The 27,699-nt window shown below is 34.9% G+C and overlaps 1 protein-coding gene across 3 annotated transcripts in view; it reads left to right on the forward strand.

Moving 5' to 3' along the window:
* The first annotated feature begins 48 nt into the window (after positions 1–48).
* Positions 49–27,699, forward strand: part of EFL1 (elongation factor like GTPase 1) — a 72,151-nt gene continuing 44,500 nt past the window's right edge. For 2 of the 3 annotated variants that reach the window (XR_014318236.1, XM_082768801.1), the window contains exons 1-15: positions 49–104; positions 301–402; positions 1,070–1,137; positions 1,313–1,397; positions 2,991–3,124; positions 3,745–3,882; positions 4,682–4,896; positions 7,438–7,561; positions 8,450–8,526; positions 8,654–8,790; positions 9,230–9,352; positions 12,329–12,428; positions 21,984–22,135; positions 22,825–23,003; positions 24,946–25,081. Coding sequence is in view for 2 of the 3 variants with exons in the window: in XM_082768801.1 (XP_082624927.1) it covers positions 312–402; positions 1,070–1,137; positions 1,313–1,397; positions 2,991–3,124; positions 3,745–3,882; positions 4,682–4,896; positions 7,438–7,561; positions 8,450–8,526; positions 8,654–8,790; positions 9,230–9,352; positions 12,329–12,428; positions 21,984–22,135; positions 22,825–23,003; positions 24,946–25,081 (1,759 nt within the window). In the remaining variant the exon portion in view is untranslated. Of the gene's footprint in view, positions 110–300; positions 403–1,069; positions 1,138–1,312; positions 1,398–2,990; positions 3,125–3,744; positions 3,883–4,681; positions 4,897–7,437; positions 7,562–8,449; positions 8,527–8,653; positions 8,791–9,229; positions 9,353–12,328; positions 12,429–21,983; positions 22,136–22,824; positions 23,004–24,945; positions 25,082–27,699 lie in introns of all 3 variants that reach the window. The other variant, XM_082768802.1, reaches the window with a different exon arrangement.

The raw sequence follows: 27,699 nt of genomic DNA on the forward strand, positions 1-27,699 counted from the left end.
CAAACGTCAGGCAACGGGGGGAGGAGCGGGAGCGGGAGCGGAACCGGAGCGGAACCGGAGCAAAACCGGAGCGGGCTTCCGGGTGCGGGCGGCAGGGAGCTGAGGTGAGGTGAGGTGAGGTGAGGTGAGGTGGGGGGGGGACACGCGTTACCTCTAGGGGGAAGGGGATCTGGGGGTGGTGGGGAGGTGGCGTGAGGTTGTCGTCTGTGCCCCGTGAGTGGCCGCGGTCGCAGGTCGGGTAATTAGAAAAATGTCGCCTCGTGTGTCGCGTGTCACTTGACTGCGCCTCTGCCTTCACAGGGGCACCAAGCATGGTCCTGGCCGGCGCGGGGAGGATGGCAGAGCTCCAGAGGAAGACGGCGGGGATCAGGAATATCTGTATCTTGGCGCACGTGGATCACGGTAGGACGGGTGGTGGTGGTGGTGGTGGCGGTGGTGGTGGTGAGGTGTTTGGGACGATGTGGTTGTAGGCAGTACATCTTCGTGGGTTCGGCTTTAAACCGGCGTGATCCTGACTCTGAGAAGTACATTTTGTCTGTTGCGCGTTAATTTCACCCTCCTGCAGCTTGTCCTTTAAGCACTGGAGTATTTAACAACTTGAAACAGCTGGAGGTTTTCCATTTTGATGTTGTCAAGTGACGGCATAAATTAAATATGTGCATGTGGTGGTCTATTTCTACGTCTATTTAGTGGAAGTGTGTTACGTAGGTGAAAATAATAAATTTTTGTTTTATGACACCAATCTCTTATCTAATTGCATGATACGTCATGGGTCTGAAGTATGGTTTGCTATTTCATTTACTTCTCTGATCATAGCAGGTAAAGGCATACCCACTCTGAAAAATACATTTCTTGGCACCTAACACATGAAGTTGAGTCACTTGATTTATTTTATTTTTTTTTTAGGTTATTTTGTACTTTCTTGGCTGTTATTGATGTTGGTAGAACACGAGATGTTGATGAGCGGTTCTGTCTTAGAACACAAGATGTTGTCAGCATTTGTGGTATTGTCACATCTTTTTCAATTGTCTGTGTTTATTTAAATTAAGTAATCTATTTTTGTTTTTAGGTAAAACTACTCTAGCTGATTGTCTGATCTCTAGCAATGGAATAATCTCTAGCCGCTTAGCAGGAAAGGTAAAGTTACGCTCTCATTCTTAGAATTCTGGTGTGTGTGTGCTGGGATTGTAAATAATCTACTCCTAGTCTTGCTAAACCTTTTTTTCTTGCAGTTACACTCTTTGACAGTTGATGAGTAACTTTTAAAACAATTCCACAGATTTATCTCCTGTTCTCTTGTTTTTGTTCTCAGCTTAGATACCTAGACAGTAGAGAAGATGAACAGATCCGAGGAATAACAATGAAATCTAGTGCAATTTCATTGCACTTTAAGAAAGGTAAATTGTTGATGCTGGCAAGTATAAACTTTAATATACTTTTTTTTTTTTTTTTTTTTTTCCCTGCCTCTTCATTGTTGCTGCTGAGATCTTTTTCTCTGCAACTTCTGTATCTCTCAGTGTTAGGCCATTGTTCTGCAAAGACTTAGGCATGTATTCGACTGTTAGCCAAGATGATAAAGCTCTATCGCAGTGTTAGGAAAATGGTTTTAAGCATTTGCCATAAGGAAGAAAAGAGCTGCCAGCTGGATACTTACATGTACTCAGTATAGTATTCTGCGGCTTTTGATTACTATATTTCACAGTTTCACGAGCTTCAAAATTTAAAATCTGCTGTTAATGTTTTCATAGAGGGTGTAATTTCAGTTCTGTATGTTTTTGTGCTTAAACCACAATAACTAGCTAACTTTGCAGTGTAGAACTTAAGTCAAATTCTCGTATTTCTAAGTGGAGGCAATTAGAAGAGTCGTCTTTTTTTTTTCTACTTTACATCTGAATCTTAATGTTTGATCTTAAGACTTAAACTACTGTCAGTTAAAGTCAAGAACTTCCTTCAAAAAACAACAATTTTTAATGATTGTGCGCAATCTATTGTGTACAAGATTTTCACTATACTCCTATTATCAAGATGCAAGTTATACTCTGCTGTGAATTGTTCAGAGGGTTTTATATAGCGTAGCTATACTGACTCTATGTTCCTCGCCAGTTTTCCTCTCAGCTAGGTGAATCATAAACATGATGAAATACATTACTCACAGGCTTATGCAAGAAGAAAAAAAAATGCATGAAGCTTAAAAGCCACCATAAGTCATCTTACTATCGCCATTTCAGCTACATACGTTTATAAAGCATAGTTGAGATCAGTGATCTTCCAGCTAAGCATTGCAAGCTAGGTCTGTTTTATCATTGTCTCTGAAATGACCTTACTTTACTAGTTAGAACCTTTTATGTCTGTTGTTTTTCTGTTTTGCTGAAATTTAGATTCTAATATAAATTCTTAAACAAGAAACTTAATTTCTTCTTATTTTGGTTGTGGCTGATGGTAAATACAATAAATTCATAAAATATTGAATGGGGTCTCTTCAATAAGCAGAAGTTTAGAGGGACAGTAGTTTGGAAAACATTGGAAAAAAACTTATTAATAGCTTATAGATGTTTTCATACTGTGGAGTCATAAGTGTGTTTTATTAACACAATCTCAAATTCTGAAATAAAACGTTTTACTAAGAGTATAGGATTTACTTTAATGACAGTCTATTCTGATTTATCCTTAAAATGCAGACTGTGGGGAAGTTCTCTGTGCTTTAGCTATTGATCTATTTGCAATGCTGCTACAAGCTAGTTCTGTTTGTTTTGAAGGTAGTTGGACATTGAAAGGTGAAGACTGGCATTAAAGAATGGTGAAATTGAAACTGCTTAGGCATAAGCCACTAGATATTATGCTGCTGCAATCTTCCTGGTCTATTTGTACTTTTTCTTATGCATAATAGTTACTGCAGTTTTCGCCCCTAGAAATTAATACTAGTTTAGCACAGTATTAACAACGTGGCCCAAATAAATAACTGTTCTGAAATATTTATTGTTTGATCCTAGGTGATCAGGAGTATCTGATTAATTTAATAGATTCCCCAGGGCACGTGGATTTTTCTTCAGAAGTATCTACTGCTGTCCGACTCTGTGATGGTTGTATCATAGTGGTGGATGCTGTTGAAGGAGTCTGTCCACAGGTGAAATAAAGTACATTAAATTGAGAAAAAGGGTAGTGAAGAGTGAGTAAGCAAACCAGAATTGCATATATGTCTTAAGTATATAACGTAGAAATAAAACATATGCTGCTTTAAGAAGCTTGGAACAACTTCTAATAAATTATAGGGCACTTGAGGTCTGAAAGAGGATAGTTAGTTTCCTGGTTTTTCTAGTTAATTTCATGGTACAGCTGGTGAGTGGGTGTTAGGATTGAAACAGTGAGTATATAATTTTTCTAGTAATAGATTATTTGTGTGAAGAAGAAATAAGTGTATTAAGGTAGATTATTTAGTAACTTTATGTGTGCTTATAGGGCAATGAAAATGGGAAAAATAATGCAAAATAATATCGAGTTTGTTTTATTCATGACTTGATTTTCTAAGGAGCGTGAGCTTTTTTCTATTAAAATACTTTATGCAGAATACTAGTATCTAACACTATGTACCATCAAAGTCAAATGATAAGTTGACATTCAAATCAGAACCTTATTATACGTTGAATTAAATTTTAGATTTAATTGTTATTCATTTCAACATTCTATGTCTTGTGGTATCAAGCTTTCTGTAATGGATTTTTTTTTAAACTCTTATTCTCTTAATAGACTCAAGCAGTTCTACGGCAAGCTTGGCTAGAAAATATTCGTCCAGTATTGGTGATAAATAAAATTGATCGCTTGATTGTAGAGCTCAAGCTCACCCCTCAAGAAGCATACTCACACCTTAAGAATATCTTAGAGCAGGTATTTATACCATAGCATCATGTTCACAAAACAGATTTTGCCGTGGGTTCCCCCTGCCCTGTCTCCATTCTTGAATTTAAAGAGACTAATTTTCAGTGGCTTACAGCTGGAATAAACTTGGCACAGCAGAACCAATTTTTCTTACAAGAACTACAATATCTAGTCTAATTTATTATACTTCTAGTGGGTTCTGAATGCACTTGATAGAGAAAAGAGAATCAAATACCGCTTGACAGAGAGTCTGTCTTTTTTAAGAGATCATGTGCTGTATGTTTTGCTTTGTTGCATATGTTGGACTAGGGATAGACAAGAAATGTCTTTAGACTGTTCTTGATAATAATGGATTTATGCAGGGATTAAGTTAATTTGGAGGCAACTAAATCGCTTTCAAACTTTTTCAAGAGCTTTTAAACAGTTATCTATGTGGTCTTCCTTTGCCCTCTTTGTTGTTTACTCGTTGGTAGTAATATTTATATTTCATCATTCCCTGTTCTGAGAAACAAAGTGTTCTCCATATGATACTCTGTATCTGATTTGATCTTGACATGGCTGACTGATCTGGATAACACACTGTGCCTAAGCTGAAATGCTGGTCTAATCATACTCCCCTTGTCTTCAAATGGATAGGATTAGATACACAAAGTCCATGTTTTAAATTGTCAAATGAATCACAAGTGCACTAATTGTTAAAAGAACAAAAAAGTGTTTATATTTTGGAGGGTGGAGGTATTGCATTTTAATTGCAATTGTTGTGAAAGAGTGAACAAACCTTTGTATGTTTTTATATACCCTTCCATAGATCAATGCAGTCACTGGAACGCTCTTTACCTCTAAAGTCTTAGAAGAAAGAGCTGAGAAAGAAACAGAAAATGAAAATATTTCAGACACAGCACTTGGAGATCAAATTTATGACTGGAGTGCTGGACTGGAAGATACTGATGATTCCCATCTCTATTTTTCGCCAGACCATGGAAATGTGGTGTTTGCCAGTGCAATTGATGGATGGGGTTTTGGGTAAGTATGGTACCTAGTGAATGCCCTTTTTGATTTTTTAAATTGATTTCTGCAAGTAATCTCAAATTTAAAGAATTTTGAGCTCCTTTGTATTTCTAAAGATTTTTGTCAACGTTTTTTCTGTGATAAGCAACTTTTAATCTGTCTATTCTAATATAAAATAATGTTGGAGAGTTGAAAAAACTGCCAGCTCTGGCCTGTGGTTTGGAGACCTATGTTATTCTTACACACCAGCTGCTTAGCTGTAGCATTCAGCCTAGCCTGGTAAACTTTGTGTGTTGTTAATTACTTATGTTCAATATGCTTTACCAGACTTGGCTTAAAACTGCAGCAGTGTAAGAGCTGTTTCGAGAGTCAGCTGGACCTTCCAGCTACAGGGCTGGTGATGTTTGTAACAAGCCTAGAACAGGCAGCTGGCATCAGGGCAGCTGTTTCAGCTGTTCAGTTCTGTCCAATATAGTTTTGGGTCACAGCATTACTGTGGTCTGTTTTTTTTTTTTCTGAATCAGATTTTGTCTTGTATTTGAAATTGTGTTTGTTTTTAAGTGCTTATGCTTATCAGTCTTAATCTAGCTTTTTCCCCATTATTTTCCTCATTCAAGTGTGTTTTTATCTTCTTTTACCTAATATTTTTATGTTTGTTTCAGCAGTTACCACTGCAGAGATATTTAAGTAAAATTAAGAAACAGGGAGCAGAACAATTTCAGAAAATTATCAGTATTACTGTATCTGAGTTTGTGATCAGTTCTGGTTTTCAGTCCTGTTCTTGGTAATTAGTTTTGAAGGGCAGTATGCTGTAGTAAAGATTACATGTGTTCTGATTGCTGGCCGCAAGGTGGAGTCCTTGACTTCATCATGACTATGTAATTAAAAAGATATACTCAGTAATACAGTATGTCTTTAATGTTGCAAAACCTTTTTTTTTTTTTTTTTTTTTAAAAAAGGATTAAAACTTGTATTTAAAGTTCACTAAAGAGTTTGAAATTAACTCAGACACTTCTAATCACTGCAGGAAAAAGGAAAAATAAAATAAGTAGTTTAATTAACTGCTATGAATAATAATGTTTTTTAAAAAAAAACAGCGTATAAGTTGTGTAAAGGAAATTGAAAGAAAACCTTGAGATTCTCGGAATATTCTTCAGTCTGAAATAGATTTAGTTGTAGAAGATGAGTGAAGGCAGACATTTTCATCTCTGGAGGCTAGAAGAGTTTTTATCAGATATGTTTGGTGGTCCACACACTTGATGGGAGCAGAGAGCTTTGCATATGGTGCCCGCAGCCATAACTGGGCAGTACTACACAGCACTGCATGTCCTGAACTGTTGTGCATTATGTTGATACTGAAAATACCACTTAGTAGCTGTTTCTGCTTCCCTACATCTGGAATGACTGTATGACACAACATCTTCCTCCTTGTATGCCACAACGTCTTCCTCCTTCCCTGCACACCCCGCTCAGCTGTGCAATGCAGCCCTTTCCCTTTTGTCAAAATCACTGATATTTCTCCTTCAGTTTAAGAGGTGTCTCACACTGGTGTCTCTAGCTGGAGAGAGAGCACACTGAACATACGGAAGGGAGCAGTGTAATTGTTAATGTATTTAGAAGGTGTAGAAATGTGTACACCTTTTAAGGAAAGAAGTTATCAGATTGGCTAAAGAAGTATGTGGCTAAATAAATCTCATAGGTATTTTTTAGGTGTGTAGAAATATGAGACTTCTGGATTTCAAATAAGAGGTTATCAAATATCATTATTATGCAAATAGAATTGTTCCAGTTGTGAACAGTTGCGTATATTTTTGTTTCTGCATGCATGGGATGAAGATATGTAGGATTTTTTTGTTACTGCTTATTGAATATATTCAGTGGGGAGACTGCAGAAGCTTCAAAAGTCCTTCTTTGGGTCCTAAGCAGCCTATTTATATTTATTCATGGGCTCCAATGGAAAACCATTGGCTTTTCCTTTTAATATTACCATTTCTGTATTATTTTATGGGCTAGACTTGATATTAAAGCAATGCTCTAAACCACAAATGCCTAAAGTAGTTAACTTAAAAAGGAATTGCTATAATCTGAGGGCTGAAGTGTGGCTAGAAAGAATACTTGATTTTTAATTTTTTAATTTTTACCATTCTAGTCACAGGTAAAATGCATTAGGTAACCTCTTTCATAGAGTAAGTTGGAGAGTCATGACTTCAAATACTTGAAACTTTTTTAGTTATATTTTTGATTTTTTTGTTTGTTTATTTTTACTGGGGGAGAGTAGTACACGAATATTTATTTCATTTAAACAAATTCAGTCTTCAAGCTGACTTGAAACAAAACAAAAATGTATAACTGACATTTTTAAGCTGTTGCCACTGAATGTTTTTGCAGGCACAAATGTTAAAAAGTAGGAGTTAAAGAGAAGGTAATTGGAAAAGTGGGAGCAAAACGAAGACTTGAGATATGTATGATTTTTGTGTGAGCTGTCACTTGTTTAGGCTGATAAACACCTGTAAACAACATTACACTTTTATCAAGTTGCCTTTTGTTTTCTTGCAGTATTGAGCATTTTGCAAAATTGTACAGCCAGAAGATTGGAATCAAGCCTACAGTGCTTCTGAAGACTTTATGGGGAGATTATTACTTAAATACAAAAGCAAAGAAGATAATGAAAGGTGATCAGGTAGGGCAGTTGTCAGGAATATTACTTGTGGTTTATTTAGTTTTACTTTTTTTTTTGTCCAACTCATCATTTTGTACTGAGATCAATTCTCAAACCACCTGTCTAGTCAACGTTTGTGGAAGCATAACGTTACTATGGCAGCCTTAGAAATGAGACCATTCAAAAACTTAACCATTCAAAGGCTACAGGAAAGAACTCTCATCCAATTTATAGCGCTCACCATTGCTCTTAAATCTCTCTGCTCACAAAATAAGAGGCATTCCAGCTTCAAGGATTCAGGATAGAGTGAAACGTATGAGATGAATGGAAGACTAGCAGTGTAGGAACCTGAGGAGTGAGTGGGCCTCTGTCATCTGATTTGAAGAGTGCTTCAAGAGCTAAGGATTTAGGATTTTGGGATTTAGCTGAGGATTTAGGATTTAGAAAATATTTTGCCTTACTGAGGCCCCAAATTGTAATTGAATGCTGTACTGAGGTACTGGCCTGAAGACTGCTCCTCTCTTGCATAAAGTGTTTCTACCACTCAAAGTTAGAGGGCAGGACTTCCTCTCTTTTCATGTAATGATTTATTATTGTTTTGTTTTTTTAAGAGGTGGGGGTTAAGTGGTGATAACTGGGATCAAGATAGACATGTTCCATATTTTCAGGCTCTTTTTCTGAAATTGAAACCCTTGGTCTGCACTTTAAAATTCCATGCTTATTTTGTGGCTTATAACATCATTTTATTAAATTTTTGAAGTAGGAATTGTGTAGAAACAGGCAACTGGCTTGATTTTGAATGAAGGTTTTACATGCTTCTTATGAAAACGATTGGTTATGAGTGCAGTCTCAAGCTTGTTGTAAAAGCAAGGAATTGCTGAAAATTAACTATTTTTTTTGTTCTGCCAGTCAAAAGGAAAGAAACCTTTGTTTGTGCAGTTGGTGCTGGACAACATATGGAGTCTATATGAAGCTGTTATGAAGAGGTGAGAAGATCCTATGAAATCATGGAATCATTTTCCATGTGCCATGTTGATTTTTGAAATACTCAAACAAGGAATGTTATAGACGCTTGCTATGCATTGCTAATGTGGTTTGTATTTTCCCGTACAGAGACAAAGAAAAAATTGAAAAGATAATCACCTCTTTGGGATTGAAAATTGGTGCGCGGGAGTCACGGCATACAGACCCCAAAGTTCACCTTAATGCCATTTGTAGCCAGTGGCTACCAATATCTGATGCAGTCCTCTGTATCCTTAAGAAAATTACAACTTTTTGTTCTATTGGCAGTTTGTAGACTTGAAAGAGTGCTCACATATTTCCGTTTGTGGTGTGTTATGATTTTCTTCTCTTCATGTTTATGCCTATGCTAGCTGGACTGATTTTCTCAGTCATAGTATTAAGTTACATATCTACAGTTAGTATTCTATTTCAACCAACTTCATGCTTGAACATCCACCTTTTTATTAGGAAAGTAATCTATGAAACTGGAGGTATTTTAGCAATACTACTTCTATTACATAGTTTTATGTACAACTGTTAGTGACAGCTGGATTTTAGCTGTCGTTGATGGCAGTTCATGCATGATATTGTTGATTTAGGGAAACATACATAAAAGACTTTTCCTTTTATTTCTATTCAGTAAGGAAATATAAACAGGCTCTTTATGTCCTTAGCAATGCACTTTAGCCATGGTGTGTAATAAGCTTCCCAGTCCTCTTGACATCACTGCAGAAAGAGTGGAAAAATTGATGTGTGTTGGAGCTAGAACTTTTGATTCTTTACCACCAGAAACTCAGGAACTGAAAAGTGGTAAGTGTTCCTCCATTAACATTAAAGTTATTTCAATCTTGGTTGTTTTGTTTGTCTTTGGATCATAAGATGCATAGTAACCTCTACTTAAATTCATGATTATTTTACCTGTAGTAACATTGATGTTTATCAGTGACATATCATAGTTGCATGTCTTATTTTTATTCTTTGTATTTTTCTTTAAACCCATATGTTCATGGATTTTAGACAACTGAAGCTGCAAATGATGTAAAGTCTAAGATTTGGACTTGGGATTCGGGGAGGTTATGAAGTTAATACTTGTATTTAGTTCTAAGCAGCAGAATTCATCGTGGAATTCATTTCAGCCTAGAGAAGAGGAGACTGAGGGCAGGCCTCATGGCAGCCTGCAGCTTCCTCATGAGGGGAGCTGAGGTGTAGGCACTGAGCTCTGCTCTCTGGTGACAGCAACAGGACCCAAGGGAACAGCATAAAGTTGCAACAGGGGCAGTTCAGACTTGATGTTAGGAAAAGGTTCTTCACCAAGAGGGTCAGGCAGTGGAATGAGCTCAGGGAAGAGCTCATGGCAACAAGTCTGCTGGAGTTCAAGAACCATTTGGACAGTGCTCTCAGACATAGGGTTTTATTTTTGGGTGGTTCTCCATGGAGCCAGGAGTTGGACTCAATGATCCCTATGGGTCTCTTGCAACTCAGGATATTCTATCACTCTAAGATTCTAACTGAGCAATAATAGAATGCTTTACTGTCTTCTGTGCTAAAAACACTTATTATTAGCCAATAGGGACTTGAACTTAGGTTTCATATTTACAAGTACATCGGTTAACTAGGTACCAGGTTCTAGTAATCTAAAACAAAAACATTATTTTTTGGATTTATTGCGAATTAGCTTATGTACTGAAAATTGCTATTAGAAGTAGTAAGATGTAGTCTAACTGTCACTTCAAACATTGTCATTAAGTATTTCATCTACATTTTCATAGCTCAAGATATAAATTGATTTCTTAGTAATTTTATAACATACAAGAATGAGAAAAGATTAGCAAATAAAAGTAAGAGCCAAAAGTCTTCCAAAGCAACAAATGTATTTCATTATCTGGAATGTAAAATGAAGGTACAAACTCCTGTTTTAAGGATTTTAAGTTTTGCCATTGACTTCGCTGAGATCAGGATTTCATGCCCAGTTCTTCCTCAAGAAGGGCTTAGCAGTATATTCAGGTATTATGCTGAACCTTGGGATGTCTGTAAGCCAAAGCAGGCAAATGTGCATAGTAAGTTTGTTAATCACCAAGTCCCGTGCTACAAAATTTTAAGACTGGAAAGACCTATGTAAAATAGCTTTTCTACAAGCAGTAATAGAACTATATATAGGCAGTAGTGAAAATAAACTTATTGTACTGAATGCAGAAAAGTTCATAACATGTTAATATTCTTTTTTTCTATTTCTGTATTATTTGGAAATAAAAACAGTGTTCATACGTGTTGGTCATAAAAATTCTGATGCCTTGAAAAGGATAACTACTGACTTTGTTTTCCTCAAAGACAGATGAGAGCTGTTGAAGCTGAACTAAGTATTCAGCAAAATTGAAAATCAAAGTTGAAACTAATGATGCTGATACATTATTAGTCAAGTGGTGAACAAAGCTTGTCATTTTCCAGATATATGTGGTAATCTCCTCTATAGGGTTGGTACTTCTGTATAAAATGATATTTTTCCCCCAGATTCAGTAGTCTGAAAAAGAATGTTCCCGTATGGTCTTTTCAAATAGGTATGTAGGGGGAAAAATAGACCTCAAGTGTATTAATTTATTTTTCTGAAAACTGTATTTCTAACTGCATGTGCTTTATAACAGAATGCATTTTGTTTTAAGGTAATGAATGTTCTTGGGTACTTCAAGAATTAGTTTAATAAAAATTAGGAGAAGATAGCATGCTTAATCTAGCAACAGTTGAAAGGATTTCTGAACTTTGGATGTGTAATAAAAGGTGTTTATAGAACAGTGTTTAAAAGAGAGCTTTAAGAAATCTAAAATGATGAAATGTCAAATGCCAGCTTGAGATGTGATTGTCAAATTGACAGGCTGATAGGAATTGTTTCTTGGGGTGAGGAAACTGATGTTTTCGTCCTTCACCAAAGTGAAACAAAGGTTGTGTCCTTCAAACAGTATAGAATACTCTATAAAGTCAATTAGAAGAAATTTGTCTCCATAAACTTGGATTTTACTGTGCTTGGTTATGAAAATAAGGAGTACATCACATTTTAGTGATGAGTACCTTGTTAATTCTAAGTTGCAGTCTTTGCATAAGCACTTTACGATATATTCTTTTCATAGATAATATAAAAGGCAGAAGAGAAGAGGGCAGTTTCTATAAAAGTTCTAAATGGCTTTGTGTTTGTTTGGGATTTGATGATGAGCTCCAGGTTTGATGAAAAAATTGTTTATGGGAATTTCCTAAATACTGAATGAGTTTTGTGTGGATCGTGCAGCCTTTGAGAAAGACCCATTCTTGTAGCTAAGTTGCTGCAATTGCATGAAGACATAAGTGTCTAGACATTTGTAGGACTTCAGCATTTAATTTGAAATGAGGAAGAATACTTTGAGGCACTGGATGAATAGTTCAGTCTAAATGTTAAACACAAAAACACTGTTCTGTGTTTTTGTCATTGTAATCTAAACCAGCCTATGAACTCAATTATAAATATCAAAACAGTATGTTTAGTTGAATATGTATAGTTTCCAATTATTATGAGAAGTTCTGGTTTTATACTTTTGCTCGTTTAATTTTATTGTGAAACATACTTGAAGATAGAGGTAGAGATATCAAATGATATGGTTAGAGTAATTTTCCACTTCTGTTAATTTGTCTTTAGTACATTACTCATTGAAATAGGAGAGAAACATGGATTCCTATAAAATTCATGGAAAACTAATTTTGTCCATACTGCTGGTAAAAAAAAAAAAAAAAAAATGCAAATAACTTCATTTTATGTTTGTTCAGCTTTTCTGAAATGCAGTAGTGAAGGAACGGCCCCAGTTATTGTCTTTGTTTCCAAAATGTTTGCTGTCGATGCAAAGGCACTACCACACAATAAACCAAGGTAAGGAAATGTAACTTTTAACTTCTGATCTACATTAGATACCTTCAGGAAATAAAGTTATGTTGTAAGCTTTGGCAAGATTCTCCTGCTGTATTTAGCGTTGGTGTGGACTCACTCTGAATATTGCATACATTCTGGTCTTCACAATACAGGAAGGATGTTAAGGTCCTTGAAAGCATCCAAAGGAGGGCAACAAAGCTGGTAAAAGGGCTGAATTCATGTCCTATGAGGAGAGGCTGAGGATGTTTGGGCCATCTTGTTTGGAGAAGAGGAAGCAAAGAGGCAACTCATTGCTCTCTACAACTTCACAAGGAGGGAAGTGGACAGGGAGGTGCTGGTCTCTTCTTCCTCATAACTACTGGCAGCATGTGCAGGAGCAGAGCACAGCTGTGCCAGGGGAGGTTCCAACTGCACATCAGGGAAAACTTCTTTTCTGTGAGGGTCGTCAAATGCTGGAACAGGCTTCTGAGCAAGGTGGTCAGTGCTCTGTGCCTGTTAGTGTTCATGAGGCGTTTGGATAATGCCCTCAAGCATATGTTTTAACTTTTGGTTAGCCCTGAAGAGTCAGGTAGTTAGACTAGATGGTCTTTGAAGGTTCCTTCCATCTGAACTATTCTACGTTTTTTTTAGATCTGTGAAAATAATTTGCAAGTGTCTGAGATACAATACAGTCTTCAGAAAGAGGTTTTCTGATGGAGTTGAAGATCAGAACTGTTTAATTGTATGTTTTAGAAGGTTTAGGAAACTTTTGGGGGATATAAAAAAAAAATAATAATAATCTATTGGAGAATAGTGCTTTTGTCCAAATAAACTGTCCTAGTGCATATGTTGGATGTAGTTTCAGGATGTTTGGTTGAAAATATTGTTGAGTTGTAATGTTCTTTCATACCTTTTCAGTAAGGCTGTGTTTGCATGATCATAACAGTTTACATTTGTACCTGGAAGCATTTCCCTTCAAATCTGGCATAAAAGCTAAGCATTCATCCAGTCCATTGGAAGTATAAAATAAAATGGGTTAATGGAGATGATCCAAACCTTGGATCTTAACTTTTTTTGCACAGAGCTGAAAGCCATTAAGTATTTTAGATGACTTTCTTCTTGCAATTCTGGAAGATTTTTTTTGTTACAGCTGTCTATTTAATGGTACCCTTATTTTCTCAGAGAGGTGGATCCTTCTTGATTTCATTTCCCTGACATACTTCAGTGCGATACTTTAGCTGAAGCTCTCTCTTTCTATGCAGAAGAAACATACTTTTCTGATGAGTTTATGAGAATGGGATTTAACTTAATGTTTCATCCCTCTAAGCCTCTGAAACACTTTCTGTATTCAACTTCTGTTTAAACTTTTCATTTCATTTTTTTATGTTCTTAAAAACTCCAAGATTGTCACTGTACAGCAAAGTAATACTGAAGTTAGTTTTTCTACAAAATTAAACTATTACTGATAAATATTTGTGCACAACATCTTGTTGTTGTTGTATTAACACTTGTGTATTTTTTCTACTGTTTTTTTTGTTAAATGCACTTTCTAGACTTTTTTTCCTATCATACTTACCTAAAATCTTCCACGGAAAAAAATATTTCCTGTGGTGTTTTAGTTGCATTGCAATTATGGATTGACCAAACAGTAGATGGTGCTGTTTTTCTTCGAGTTCTGTCCTTAACTGGATCTGATAGGAAAGCTCCTGCTCAGGTATTAGTGTAGCATAGCACTGCTATTCGTGCTTTCACTGATAGGTACTCTCATTATTAGAGAAGTTATTTTTAATTGCATATACATTGAGGTTACCACTTTCTGGCTGTTCTACCACTGATCATGACTCACTTTTTATTAGTTGGGATGATCAAGGTTCTCTTACATGATGAGGGTGGAACATGGAGACAAAGGTAGCTTTTCGATTCAGCAGACACAGAAAGCTTTGGACATATTTTCAAGATGTTAGTCCAAAAAAAAAAAAGTCTACTGAAAGTCTTGTTTTGGGGTTTCTCACAAAAGACCATATATGAGAGATTCTGACTTTCCCAGTACTAATGATACCGGTTTTCAGTCTGTGTGATTTGCATACTTCTGCATGAGCACTGTCTTACAGATAAACTCCATCTCTGTCTTCTCAGATACTTGCCTTCCATCTTTCTCATTTGCCTTTTTTATTCTCTTTAGTTGTTCCCATTGAGGTAGGGAGCTGTTTTATGTGTGTGGTTATATGCCATGTGTTAATTTTTTTTCTTTTAAAAGAGAAAAAATGAGAGGAAAAAATTCCCCAAACTGAAGAAAGAGTATGTAAAATAAATTTGCCATGTGACATGGTACATGTATTTTGGTGCATAAAGTGTGTATGACTGCCTCCATTTTTTTTAATCAAGTGATTAATTCAGTACAGAAGCTTGTGCATTGTAAGTTCCTGGTTGTGTTCTCTCTGTATATGAAAAAATGCACTGCTTAATTTTGTTGGTTTTGAGAATACAAGTGAGATTCCATTTTTGTGCTGTGATGCATACTGTGTAACAAATCTGTGGTTCTGACCATCATTGATCTGGTTTGAAAGAGCTCAAGTTATTTATTGAGCTGAGTAAAGGATTATATTTAACTGAGTTCAAGTAATGCAGAGCTAGTCCAAAATACAAAGCAAAATACAAAACGTATCTAGATGAAATCACTGACAATTAGGTTTTTAGAGACAATAAGGCAGGAGAGTAATAACTGGCCTGGAATTCTTTCTAGTAGACTTGTGGGGTATTAGCTATGGCTGTTGGCAATATGTCCTTTCCCCCGATTTCTTCAGTAAATGGAAAATTGTGGTGTTTTGCTTGATAGTTTGAAAAGTGTTTCTTGCCTTCTTTAATATTAAATTATTCAATTAGTTACTAATTGTCTAGTATTAAAATGAAACCATATGCCTTTCTCTGTGATATCCAGTCATTATCAGCACCATGTAATTTTGCTGATTAGGTAGCATTAGCAATTTTGTTTTGAAGTGACAGATTGTATTTTTTGAAAAATAGTAATATAGCTGAATGTGTTTCTCAGTTTTTAATTGTTAAGATTCTACAGGTAAGCAGTACTTGAAGAAATAGGAAAGGAGTTTGTTTTTAAAAAAGGAAGGAAAGATGGTGAAGCAATACATAGATGCTTTAAAAACATACCGTCTAAATGTGGTTCCTAAATACGTTTTGAATTATAATGGGCACTATATGCTATTTACAGTTGCACAGAGAAGATTGTGCTTAACATAATTGAGTGTTGAGCTGAGCATTTGAACCAGGAGGATCAAATAAGGATCCATAGGAATGTTCCTTAAGAATCCCCGAACATAGGGAGGAATGAAGAATGCCTAAAATATGTTGGTTAATAGTGTCTTATCATAGTGGTTTAATGTGTACTAATATAAAAACATTAATACTTTGTCTATTTCAATTACCTGTAAATTTTCAAGGGACGTAACTCTGTACTTGTATGTTCTTTGTTTGACTGCTATACAAACTGTTGGCTAGGTTATTTGCATCCTTTTCAGTGGTGGATATTTTTAAGCATGTTAAAACATGTAAAAATTAGACATTTTTCCATAGAGTGCTTGCTTGTTTGTTTTGTTTTGTTTTTTCCTCAAGGCTTACACTCCTCTACTTCTTGAGAGAATAAAGTAGATCCATGCTTTTGTTGTCTTTTTCTCTCCTTTTGCGAGATAGTACTGCATAATGCTATATATTTTTTTTATTTTTTCTTATTAGCTGCAAATTGACTTTGCAGTTTTTATGTTTTGCCTTATTTCTGCCATCTGCTTGTAATATTTTTTAAGCATAGGTTGGGGAAAGCAAAATGATTTAAGTTCAGGTTATACAGTAAATGATAAAGGAAGGATTTTTAATTAAAACAACCTCCTCTGAGACTGCTGTTGGCAACTAATACCCTCTAAAAGGTGACTTTAAAAATCAGTAGATTTGATACTCAAATGGCCAGGTTTTTGCTTTTATTGGTTGAATAACAAAATTTGTCAGTTGTTGTAACAGTAGAAGATGTGGAAAATTAATTTGTGGTCAGGTTACAACTGGTTGGCAGCTTATGTTTATCTTGCTCTGGAAAGACTTGAAAATTGACTTTTATCTTGTACCACTATGACACTGAGGTATTTTCTTTATCAGGTTTTATAATGGAGTGAGAATTGTGTAAATATACTTTGTCTTCCAGTTTCTTCTGCCTGAACTTGTGAAATAATTTGCTAATTCTAACCAAATCAGACAGAGATGGAGATCTTAGAGATACCAAGTTCCAGTAAATTTTGTGAAAACTAGTGGTTAGGCAGAGTAGGCAAATTAGGACCCTGCTAAAAGTGTATAGTGTGATATACTTCACCTTAGATATTACAATATCTAAAATCAATAGAAAATAGGGCTTATTTTGGAACTGATTACTTCACATAATAATGCCAAACTTATTTAGTGATGCTATGGTACTATTTTTTTTCCTGTGGTGTAGCTTGTATACATGTCTTTAAACCAAGAGATTGGAGTGTACTTAATTTTCTTTCTATTGTTTCCTGAAAACTGTATTGTAAAAAAAAAAAAAAAAAAAAAAATGTTGCCCAGCCTTCAGCTAAAAGTACTTTACGTTGTTGTGATCAAAGTACAAGAACGTTTGTAAAGATCCCAGCTCTGTAAAAAAATTACTATCTTCTTGTGAGTAAATGAATTTTTACATTTAAAAGCAATATGACTTTCAGTGACTTCACTTTGAGATGAAGCCATCATCTTCTGTGTGCATTAAACAGAAGTTTAGTTTGTACAAACTTGTAGTTGGTGCATTGGGAATGAATTTGACATGAGTCATCTGAACAGATTGTCAGATTTACAAGTTAACGTTTGAAGATGGTACCAGTTATATAATTAATAGAGTACTATATGCTTTTCGAAATGAAAAAACTATCTGATTATGATTAAATTTCATTGTGACAGCATACATTTGACTCCAGCTAAAATTTTTGGAACTGATTTAAGAGATTGGAATCTGAATCTCTGGACATGTTTAGTTTGCGTAATTGCAAGTTTAGAGAGAAAAGCATATAACATTCTGGAAGAGTTTTGTTTTTTTTTTTTTCTTTCAAGTTTCATTTCATCTGTCTTTATTGCATATTTAGTATGCGAGATAAATCAAAGGTCAGTATATCAGCCAAGGGCGTTTTTCAAGATAAGGTATGACAGCTTGATATGAATATCTTAGTTTTGTTATGTATCTCAGAGCAAATGATCTTCCCTGTACAATATCACATGAAAAAATGTATCCAGTATACCTCTTTGCAGAGTAAGATCACTGTGTAACATTTTATGTAAATACTGTTTTGGGTAATTTTCTGTTGTCTGTTTTGTGTATAGACAGTTAATTCTACTGTGAATTGCATGGTGATTGTAGTTGCATTAGAAAGTATATGAAATAATTTTAGTTACTGTATGTTAGTTTATGAATGGAAATAGCTCTTTAAAGTGATCTTTACGGATGTTGCTGTTCAGAATTTAGGCTCTTAGTTCTGGGCTGGGAAATAATATAGCAGATATGTAAGGCAAAAGCATTAAACAGTTTAATCCAGGAATTCAGGTACTTCAGAAGGATTAGGAAGACCACTGGACATACTCTGTGCTGTATTGTAACAAACAAGCTGCACTTGAGAGAGCTGTCCCTAGGGATGTGGTTGTCTGAAGTCTTTGACTACCAGATGGCGAGCAGAACAGCGGCCAGTGATTGAAGTAGAACTTAATTCTGAAGAGTGGAGCAATACAGAAGATTCTCTGTAAATTACTTGGATTTTAAGAGCTAACAGAAATTACCTCCTTAGACTGATGGAATCAAGCATATGTCTACGAGGTCAAGGAATTTAAACCGATAAAAATTATAAATAAAAAGTATTCTTGGCTTGTTTCAGGTAATATCAGTCTTTTGGAAGTCAGTTGTTCTGCCTCCTTTGTAGAATGGTCTAACAGTTAGTTTTTTTTAAAAAAGACCTGTAAGAGTGTCTCTTAAAAAAAAAAAATCAAATGCCAATTATTCACTATCATTTTTTCAAATCTTTTGGAACAAAGTCTCTCTTTGATAACATGGAAGGATAGATAGAAAAGCTGTCATTCACAGGATGAAGAAGTTTAGTTGTCATTGTTTGAACTGAACTGAGTTATCCCTGGTGACTATGGGAATAAAGAAAAAGTGTGTGTTAGCATGTTAATTTCACCGAGTCCAATTCATTTAATCAACAGTCTACTGATGACAATATTGCGTACGCTACACTGTTGGCCATGTTATTTTCATAGCTTTTGCTTATGATGTGTTTGAGCTCAACTCAAAGATGAGTTAGTAATAATGTGGTTGCCCATTTAAGTCAGCTCTGTTGCTTGTGCCTCGTTCATGTGTGCAGTGCGAATGTTTCAGCATCTCTTTGAAGGCAGAGAATCTCTTTTCCTTTCTCCTTCGTTACTTTTACTGTTTTTTTCTGTGACTGTTTGATCCCTTTTTTTCTGCCAGTTTAGGTGTTGTAGCTTTTCTTATGCACTGAAAAGGGGGAACGGAAGAAATATGGTAGAGAAGAGGAAGAAAAGAGCACATCTCATCTGGTTTGGTCAACATTTGTTCAAAATTGATTTAGTTTCTCACTGGTTTCACCAACTGGAGAAATTGAATAAATCAGGGTATAATTTAAACTGGAGATTAATGCACATAAGACACTGGATCTGCAACAGTCTTGTGCAGTATTCTGCTTGAGTGTGTTCTAATTATGCATAAGGATTTATATGACAACAACATCTCTTTTTTGTGGTTTCTAATGATCCTGCTGGGAGTGACTAATTCTGTGGAAATTGACACTGACACAAACCAGAGTGGAAGTCTAGCTTTCACATACTAGCTAAAGACCTACCCACACTCAATCTGCTTCTTATGAAATTTAGAATATAATTAACTGGGTTTATGTGTATTGCAATTTATGTTGCAACCAGTGCATTCAGAATTTTAAGGTACCTTTAGCACTTGTGATAAGGGCTACCTGATAACTAAATATAGTGGTACTTTTAAAGATACTACAGAAGTAGGAGGGAGGAGGGGAACAAACAAACTTTCTTTTACTCTCAGGATTATTTACACAAATGAAAAGCAGTTTAGGACAATAAAATGTGTTGGAATGCATATATATGTCCTCATGTACATACTATGCCATCATATATAGACTGCATTTATCCCTTGGCTGTCTCATCTGTACTTTCCCTATCAATCTCTTTCCCCTGGGAATTTTTCAGACATTCCAAACCCTTAAATAGCTTTGAACAACTGCCTTCAGGAAAAAAATCACCATAAAAAAAAAGTTTTCTTCTCCACCATCTGCTTTGCATTTTCTATTGTTAAGCCTCACTCTCTTTTGCAATAAAATAAACAAATCAAACAGAAATAACCCATTGTCCCAAATTTCAGAGATGCAGATTCTTAATTCTGTCACAGTGACTGCGTAAGAGATTATTTAAAATAAATAAACAAGAAAAACTTTCTGAGAAGTTTACAGGGGCAATTTTTTTCTCATTTTTGCCTTTCCTGTAGCATGTAGTGAATCTGTTCCAGGTTCTAAGTTCTGAAAGTGTGCATCAAATTCTGGCATTTTATCCAAAGAGGATTAAAGGTTTTCTGCTAGGTAATTTCAAAAGATATTTTTAACTCATACATAGTTTTCTTGCCCTTTTGAGTTGAATATTTGCATCAAGTTAAGCATGATAATTGATTAATAACAACTATATAAAATACATAACAATATAACACTTGATTTCTTCAAGTCCTAAAATGATTTCTGGTGAAGTGAAGGGTTCTATTAAGCATTTTGAAAGAATCTAAAGGAGATGCAATAAACAGAATATGTATTATGATATAATAAATTTATTGACACTGAGTTGGTCTCAGCCACATAATTTATTCATGACTTTCTGAAATAACTAATCCAGTTAGGGTCAGACTTGGTGTCCAGTAAGTGCCTTTACTGTCTACAGACAAAAACTTTAACCTCTGAGAAGTGGGTTGTTTCCCTATTTGGCGGTGTGGAATAGTTCATGTGATCTGTGGATGTGATTCAATCTTTTTTTTTTTTTTTTTTTTTTTAAGAGATCATATTTGTTCTTTAAAGAAACATTCTGTTGTAGAGCTTCTTGCTGTTTTCTTTATTATTCATTAGTACTACTACTGCTCAGCAAATCTTGAAGTGTTTTGTTGCAGATAGAGTGTAGTTCACAAGTGTAGAAATTAGAGAGACAAGGCTAATAATCAAGCTAAAACTAATAGCGCACTTCTGATTCTAGCGCTCTGTTCATCGTATTGGGTGCTTGATAGTGAAAGAATCCTAAACCATCTTAATATTAAGAATTGCTGGCCTTGCTCTCAGCACATGAGCAAATGCAGGTGTAAGGACACTCCATGCAGATGGGGTTTTGTTATGGGATTAGGTTCGCTTCTTGAGATGAAGTCAGTATATAATATAGGTGATTAGTTTGTTCAGTTGTGCTTTATAAATGCATGCTTATGATGGAGAGAATTCTTCTATTTCTTCTCTTGGGTTAGAATTCTATTAAGAATAATTATATAATGTAAAAAATACATTGGTTGTTGTTTTGGACACAAATTATTTATTAAGGCTGGAAAGTGGTATATATTTCCATTGCTCATAATGGGGAAAAAATATAAAATTGAAAGCATTCTACTTCTAATGAAACAAGTCTACATATCTTTATTTTTTTTCATCTTTTAAGCCACAGTAATAGAAGTGGTTTTTAATGTAGGCACCTGACAGCATGTTATACAAAAAAATGTGGATTATCTGTTTACATGGCCTTAGGGAAGGACTATAATGCCTGTGTTTAATTATTAATATTATTTATTATTATTATTTGCTTTAAACTTACATTAAAGCACTTTATTTTAAGTTAGGGTTTGCCAGTGAGTAGATGGAAATTGCATCAGAATATTACAATTCTCTTTGTTGTTTCCTCAGTGAAGTCTTGTCCATTATGAAGCTATTCACTTAATAGAAAAGTCACTATAGAAGGCAAAGTCTTTTTCTTGCATTTGAACACTTACTGTAAAGACTACCTTAGAACAGTAAAAATATTACAAATGCATTGAAATGACAATATTTGATTCACTATGTATTTGGAATAAAAGTCTGGTATTTTTTCTAACTAGCTTGGTATAGATAAGTCTAGATTAATACACTGTTTAGTCTTAGCTGTCATTCTAGTTCAGAATAACATACTGGACATAGTGTGAAAAGCAATTCTTAAAATTGGTTTGGAGTGAGAATTCACACATCAGTGGGAGAAACTAGATGTATTTTAATGAAATAAACATAAGTTTAAAATGGTAACCTCTTTCTAAACTTGGTAGAGGAAGAGTTTGTTTATTTTAGCTAACTAAAAATACATAGTATCACAGGGACAAAAGGCATTCTGTGTAATTTTTTCTTATGCTGAATATAGTATTCTAATTCTTACAATTTATTCTAAAGTAAGGGGCGTTTCCAAATGCTAATACTTTAAAATACAATTTAGGCCTTTAACTCAAGAAGAAATAGCTCAACGACGTGAACTTGCAAAACGGAGACATGCAGAAAAAATGGCAGCAAATCAAGGAAAGGAGCTGTCAGAAAAGCCCCCAAGTGAAAATTCATCTGAAGTGACTGGAAACACTGGTGATACAAAAGGTATATAATGATCTGCTATCCATTTTTTCTCATAGTATATTTAACATCAGTATCTAGGTGTTGTTAAGGAGCTGATTATGGAGCTGTGTACCTTGCAAAGAATCATCCACACTCCAGTCCAAACAGTTTAATAGATGGGACTGAATGAAGAGCAAGGAGGGAGTTAAAGGCAAGCCAATAATTTATAGATGCTGTAATAATGCCATGGATACCTGTTTATATGGCCTGAGAATGTTCTTGGTCTCAGTACTTTGAGTCACTTGAAGATAGATGATGCCTTAAGGGATGCTCTGCTGAAAAATTAAGTAATTTCCACTCTGAATAGGAATACAGAATGATTTATTTTTGCACATGTGTATGGGGTAGAAAAATTCAGGTTTAGCTTACTGCTAGAGTTGCCTTATGGACTTGTAGCTAGTGTACTTTAGGCCAACAGAACTTTACTTCCTCTAAGCAAGTGCCAGAATAAGTGTTTTATTAAAAAAAAATAAAAGTTAAAAATATATAAAAATATATATATATATAAAAGCAGCAATTGAGAAAATGGGGCTGGAGTATGGGTTACATGGCAGGTTCTTGTCTTTGAATATGTCATCAGATGTGATACTATAGTATGTAATTGATTTTTTTTTTCAGCTGATGAGGCAGAAACTGCATTTAGAGTTGATGTATTTTTTCTAACTGATTAGGTGAAGAGCAACAGCTCACTGATCAAACAGAGATCGCGACCTCAAAGGCAGCAAAACAGGAAGCAGACAACAAGGAGTCTTTCATTGCTTTTGCTAGAGTGTTCAGTGGTGTAGTGAAAAGAGGGCAAAAGATCTTTGTTTTAGGACCAAAATATGATCCTGCTGAGTCTTTGCATAAGGTAAGAGGTGACAGTGAAATGTTCCCATAACTTGGCATTATTTTTGAAATATTGTTGACTTAACTTTCTGCGCATCGCACGCTCAAAACAAGGTTCAAATCAAAAATTCCAAAATGTAGCAAAATAATTTAGAGAATTAATATGATTTATTTTAGTAATAAAGTTGCTGTGATAAAGAAGGAATGAACCTTCTTTATTATTTCATTTCTACTGAAGATCTCAAGACTTTGCATGTATGCTTTAGGAGAAGTAGATGAAAAATGATCCTTGAAATACAAGGATTACATCCTGTCTGTGTCTAATAAAGGATATTTTGTTTTGCGCTGTTCTGTGAGAAGATGTTGGTTAAGTGTCTACACATGCAACCTGTTTTTAATCAGATTCAAAATAATTTGATTTAAAACCTTGTGTTGAGTTTTATGAAACAGAAGACAGACATGAAGGGCCTGAATGTATTTCTAAGCACACGTAACAATTCAAAGCTCGTTCTGACTTTCAGCTATATGCAGAATCCAGTGAGTTGCAGTGAGAACAATTCGTAATAGCATACTGGTTGTACATCCATGGAATTCTGCAAAGTTTTGCAGAGAAATTGTGCAAAGACTTGAACATAGCATAAATAAATGTCTACTCTGATACAGTCACCATTTGTCAGGGGGATTTGAGGAGATTTAAATAATATGTAGTAAGATTATTTTTTTTTAACTTTGTCAGCTGTATTATTTTCATTAGGCATTAGAATGTTTACTGAAAATGAGTTTCTAAAACCTGATAAATTATGTTAAATTACTGGGAGGCTGGAAGCAGTCAGACATTATCTTATGGAAAACAGTAGTCTCAATTTTGATGAATCTTTGGTTTCCTGCATGCTTATTTGGCCTGCTTAGATCCATTTGATTAGACTGTGCTGTGGATTATTTGCTGTTTAAAAAGAACACATTCAGCCTGATTTTTTAAGGTGATGGAGTATGTCCATAAATACTTGATACACGTTTATGATCTTAACAAAATGCGAAGATGGTGCCTCAAACACCTGCTTGGAGATTGCACTTTTAAAATGTTATTAAAAGCAGCTATTTCAAATTTTGTGAAGGTGAAGTGATCATTAGCCTTTTAGGTATGACTGACTCTAGCTGAAGTTAGATTTGACATTGCTTAGTAATTTTGAAATGTCTCAGACAATAACAGGTGAATCTTAGTATCCCCAATACAGAGGCATTTCTTCAAAGATGGATTTTGCTAGAGGTCTGGATCAAACTCCCCTTATTTAATTGCTTAATATGACTTCCTTATACTGTTTAAATACAGTTGCAGAATTTAAAGAAAGACGTAAAACTTCTGCAGCCCAATAAAAGCATCTTACTCAAGCATATTCTAGCCCAATACAGGCTTTCTTCTCAGAAGTCTACCTGCTAATGAATAAGAAGTTTTATCTTGTTTGGAAGTTTGAGGTTTGCTACTGTGGACATGTGTTTTGTTCTTGCACATTCGACTGATTATTCTAAGCCTTGGGATTACCAAAATACACTAAGCATTTATTAACTAACAGCAAATCCAGTATGTGCATATGTAAAGAAAATTTGTGATGGGAAAAAGAGTTATTTTGTGGAACAGGAGAGTGTGTAATAGTGTTGAAAAGAGTGGTGTTAAATGTTTTGAGAATGTGATTGTAGAAGTTAATTACTTATGAAATTACCTTAATGTGCGTTTTATCAGTGACAATGAACAGTGAGCGAGAATTAGCATGCACTTAAACAACAAAGCAAACACTGTTTTTAATTTTTCTTGGTAATATTTCATTGTTTGCCCCAAAACTATGTTTTTGGAAGTGAGATATGTAAGTATGTATTTCTTAGTTTTGAAATGCAAGAGATTTTCAGGAAGAAGTTTGTAACAGTACTAGGCAATAAATATCCAACACTGGTTGTTTTACTCCTTGTAGCTGTCATCCCAGTGTTCTGCTACAGATGATCTGCCATTAGTACCTCATATGACTTGCTGTACATTGGAGAATCTCTACTTGCTTATGGGAAGAGAACTTGAAGATCTTGAAGAAGTACCTGCAGGAAATGTTCTGGGTAAGACTTAACTAATATTTCATTTCCTAGAGATTGAATGCTCATAGCATCCAATATGCACTGAAATTATTTTGATATGATTAATGATAAGAAAACCTGGATAAATCTCTGAATATTTTTAGGTATATTATATGTGCAAAAAATGAAGGCACTCATTGTGACTTCTGTGAACTTTTAATGGTGAAGTAGGAAAAAAAAATCATAAAGAGAAAACTAGGGATTACAGGAGCCCTATTTACTGTTATCTTCAGGTTGGAGTATTGCCAGGTAAGCATCACTGCCAGGAATTGCCAAAGGCAAAAGTAAGGCCCAATATTTTCTAAATTGCAAGGATTATAAATAACATTTTCTCAACAGTGGAAACACTGTAGTATGACGTTTCTAGTGATGCAGATAATTGTAGTTTTTTTTTTTTTTTATTAAAGGGTCTGCGCAAAATATGGTGCTAAAACTTATTTGTTACTGCTACGGCAAATTTTGAACGTTTTCCATGCGCATGTTTCTGAATGATAAGTCATCAAAATCATTGAGTTATGTTCTTCTGTGCCAGATTTTGAGTTGTTTTGCTCTAGAGCATTAAATAGCATTCGTTTTCTGTTCTGTCCTTCATCTGTCTTTTTTTTATATCAAAAATACTACTTAGAATTTAGAGAGTGTAAAATTCAGAAGTAGGGTTTTTTTCAATTTGTGGGAGAGCTGTAAACAGCTAATCCTACAAAAAAATTGTGAGTAGTCTCTGCTTCTGAGAACAACTACTCTGCAGTGGTTTGTAGCTTTTCCATAAACAAGAGCGTACTAGTCAGGAAACAAAAAAGTTCTAAATGGTGACACAAGGTTTGTCATCTTTAGAGAAATGCATTAGAATCTTAAGATCAGAGTTAATGCTCAGAGCTTTTAGCTAAACTGTGTTTGGTATGTCATCTCTTTGAGATCACTGGATGTTCTGTTTACATATTGACGAGTTAGATTTTCATTTTTACCTACTGCATAAAAACTCAAGAATTATTTTTTTTTTTAAATCTGATGTTAAAGAAATTTTAAAACGTAAAAGCCGTAAATAACTTCTAGCTAGTTTTTTTCCCATTTCTCCATAATGTTGTATTGTTAATTTACATAAATTCAAGAAACATTTTACCTGTTTCATGATGTACCACATTCAGGAGAAAATGCAATACTTTTATATAAATGGAATCTCTAACAATGGTGAAGCAGGACTTTCATTATTCCTCTTAATAAAAATTATTTCTGTTTCAAAGGCCATTTATCTTCCAGCTTCAAAGCATACAGTGATGATTTCTCTCCAGCCATATAAGGAAATTACTTGTAGATTATCTAGTAAAATAAGGAAGCTTTTCTGAAAGCTCTGTAGTTTTATTCTGTATAATTAAATTATTGCCATAAGGAATACACAGTTGATCATGACTGCCTATTTCCACTTTAAAACTCATGGTACAGGGATTTTTTTTCCCAGTGTTTTTGTTGGTTTCTTACAAGGAAGAACCTGCTTGGTGACAATGAACAAGTAGCCTTTTTACTCTTCATACTGGTTTATGCAAAGGTTTAATGATCAAAGAAATGGCTTAAGACATAGGCTGTGTCAGTGGAGTTGAGGATTTCATCCATTGGTCCTTGTGGCGGATTAGATTTTTCCTTAAAATACTAATCTCCTTATAAATGTTAAAAAACTGAAAAACTAGTAGCAAAATACTACAAGAGGAAAAGGTAATGAAACATACCATGAACACACAGAATTCATGAAGAGTCAGCTGAAAAAAAAATACCATTTCCCTGTCTACTGTGCATAGCCATTTTGGGAAGCTGTGGAAAGTTGTTCTGAGTTTCTGGAAGTTGAGAGAGCCTGTATTGCAATTGTTAATTTGTATTGCAAGTTTACAGTGCAAATGTTTTGTCAAAAGTATTTCTCAAAAAGCTTTAAGCAGTATGTCATTTTCAAGTGGTATGGCAAACATGAAATACTGCCTCCTTCCACATAGCAGTTAATAATTCACAATTTTTCTTCCTTGCAATCTATGTGACTATTCGACGTTTTTTGCAGTCCTTGGGTGAAATATAACTTTAGCTTAAAACAAACAAATGAAGAAGTTCTTGAGAACCAAGGATAATAAAGGCTTTGTAATAAATCTTTTAAAACTGATTTGTCGGAGTTTTCTATGAAGAGCAAAATTCCTTTCTGTCAAAATACCTGGCTTATTATTATCTTAATAGAAACACTGTAATCTGTTTTGTAAATTCCAACTATGTATATCAAAACCATGCTTAAATTCCAAATACAGAAGTACTCTGTGTTTTCTATCATTAATGTGATAATTATATATCGCCTAAATATACCTCTCAAAATTAGCTGGGATATTTTTTTTTTTAACTCTGAGATGTCTTGGGCATGTATAGTGCTCACCTTTTGAAAACTGTCTGAGCACCCATTGGAAAGAAAAGGTATCACGGACCTTAGTGATCACAGAAATCCACATGCTATTCTAAAAATTTTGTCCTTTTATGTCTGTAAGGAGAGAAGCAGCACTTCAATATTAAATTCCAGAGACAAGTTGACTGATATATCCTTGCATGTTCTTAGTGGCACTATAATTAACTCTGACCTG

Source organism: Aythya marila, assembly GCF_965140915.1.
Source record: "Aythya marila genome assembly, chromosome: 11".
NCBI classification, from domain to species: Eukaryota; Metazoa; Chordata; class Aves; order Anseriformes; family Anatidae; genus Aythya; species Aythya marila.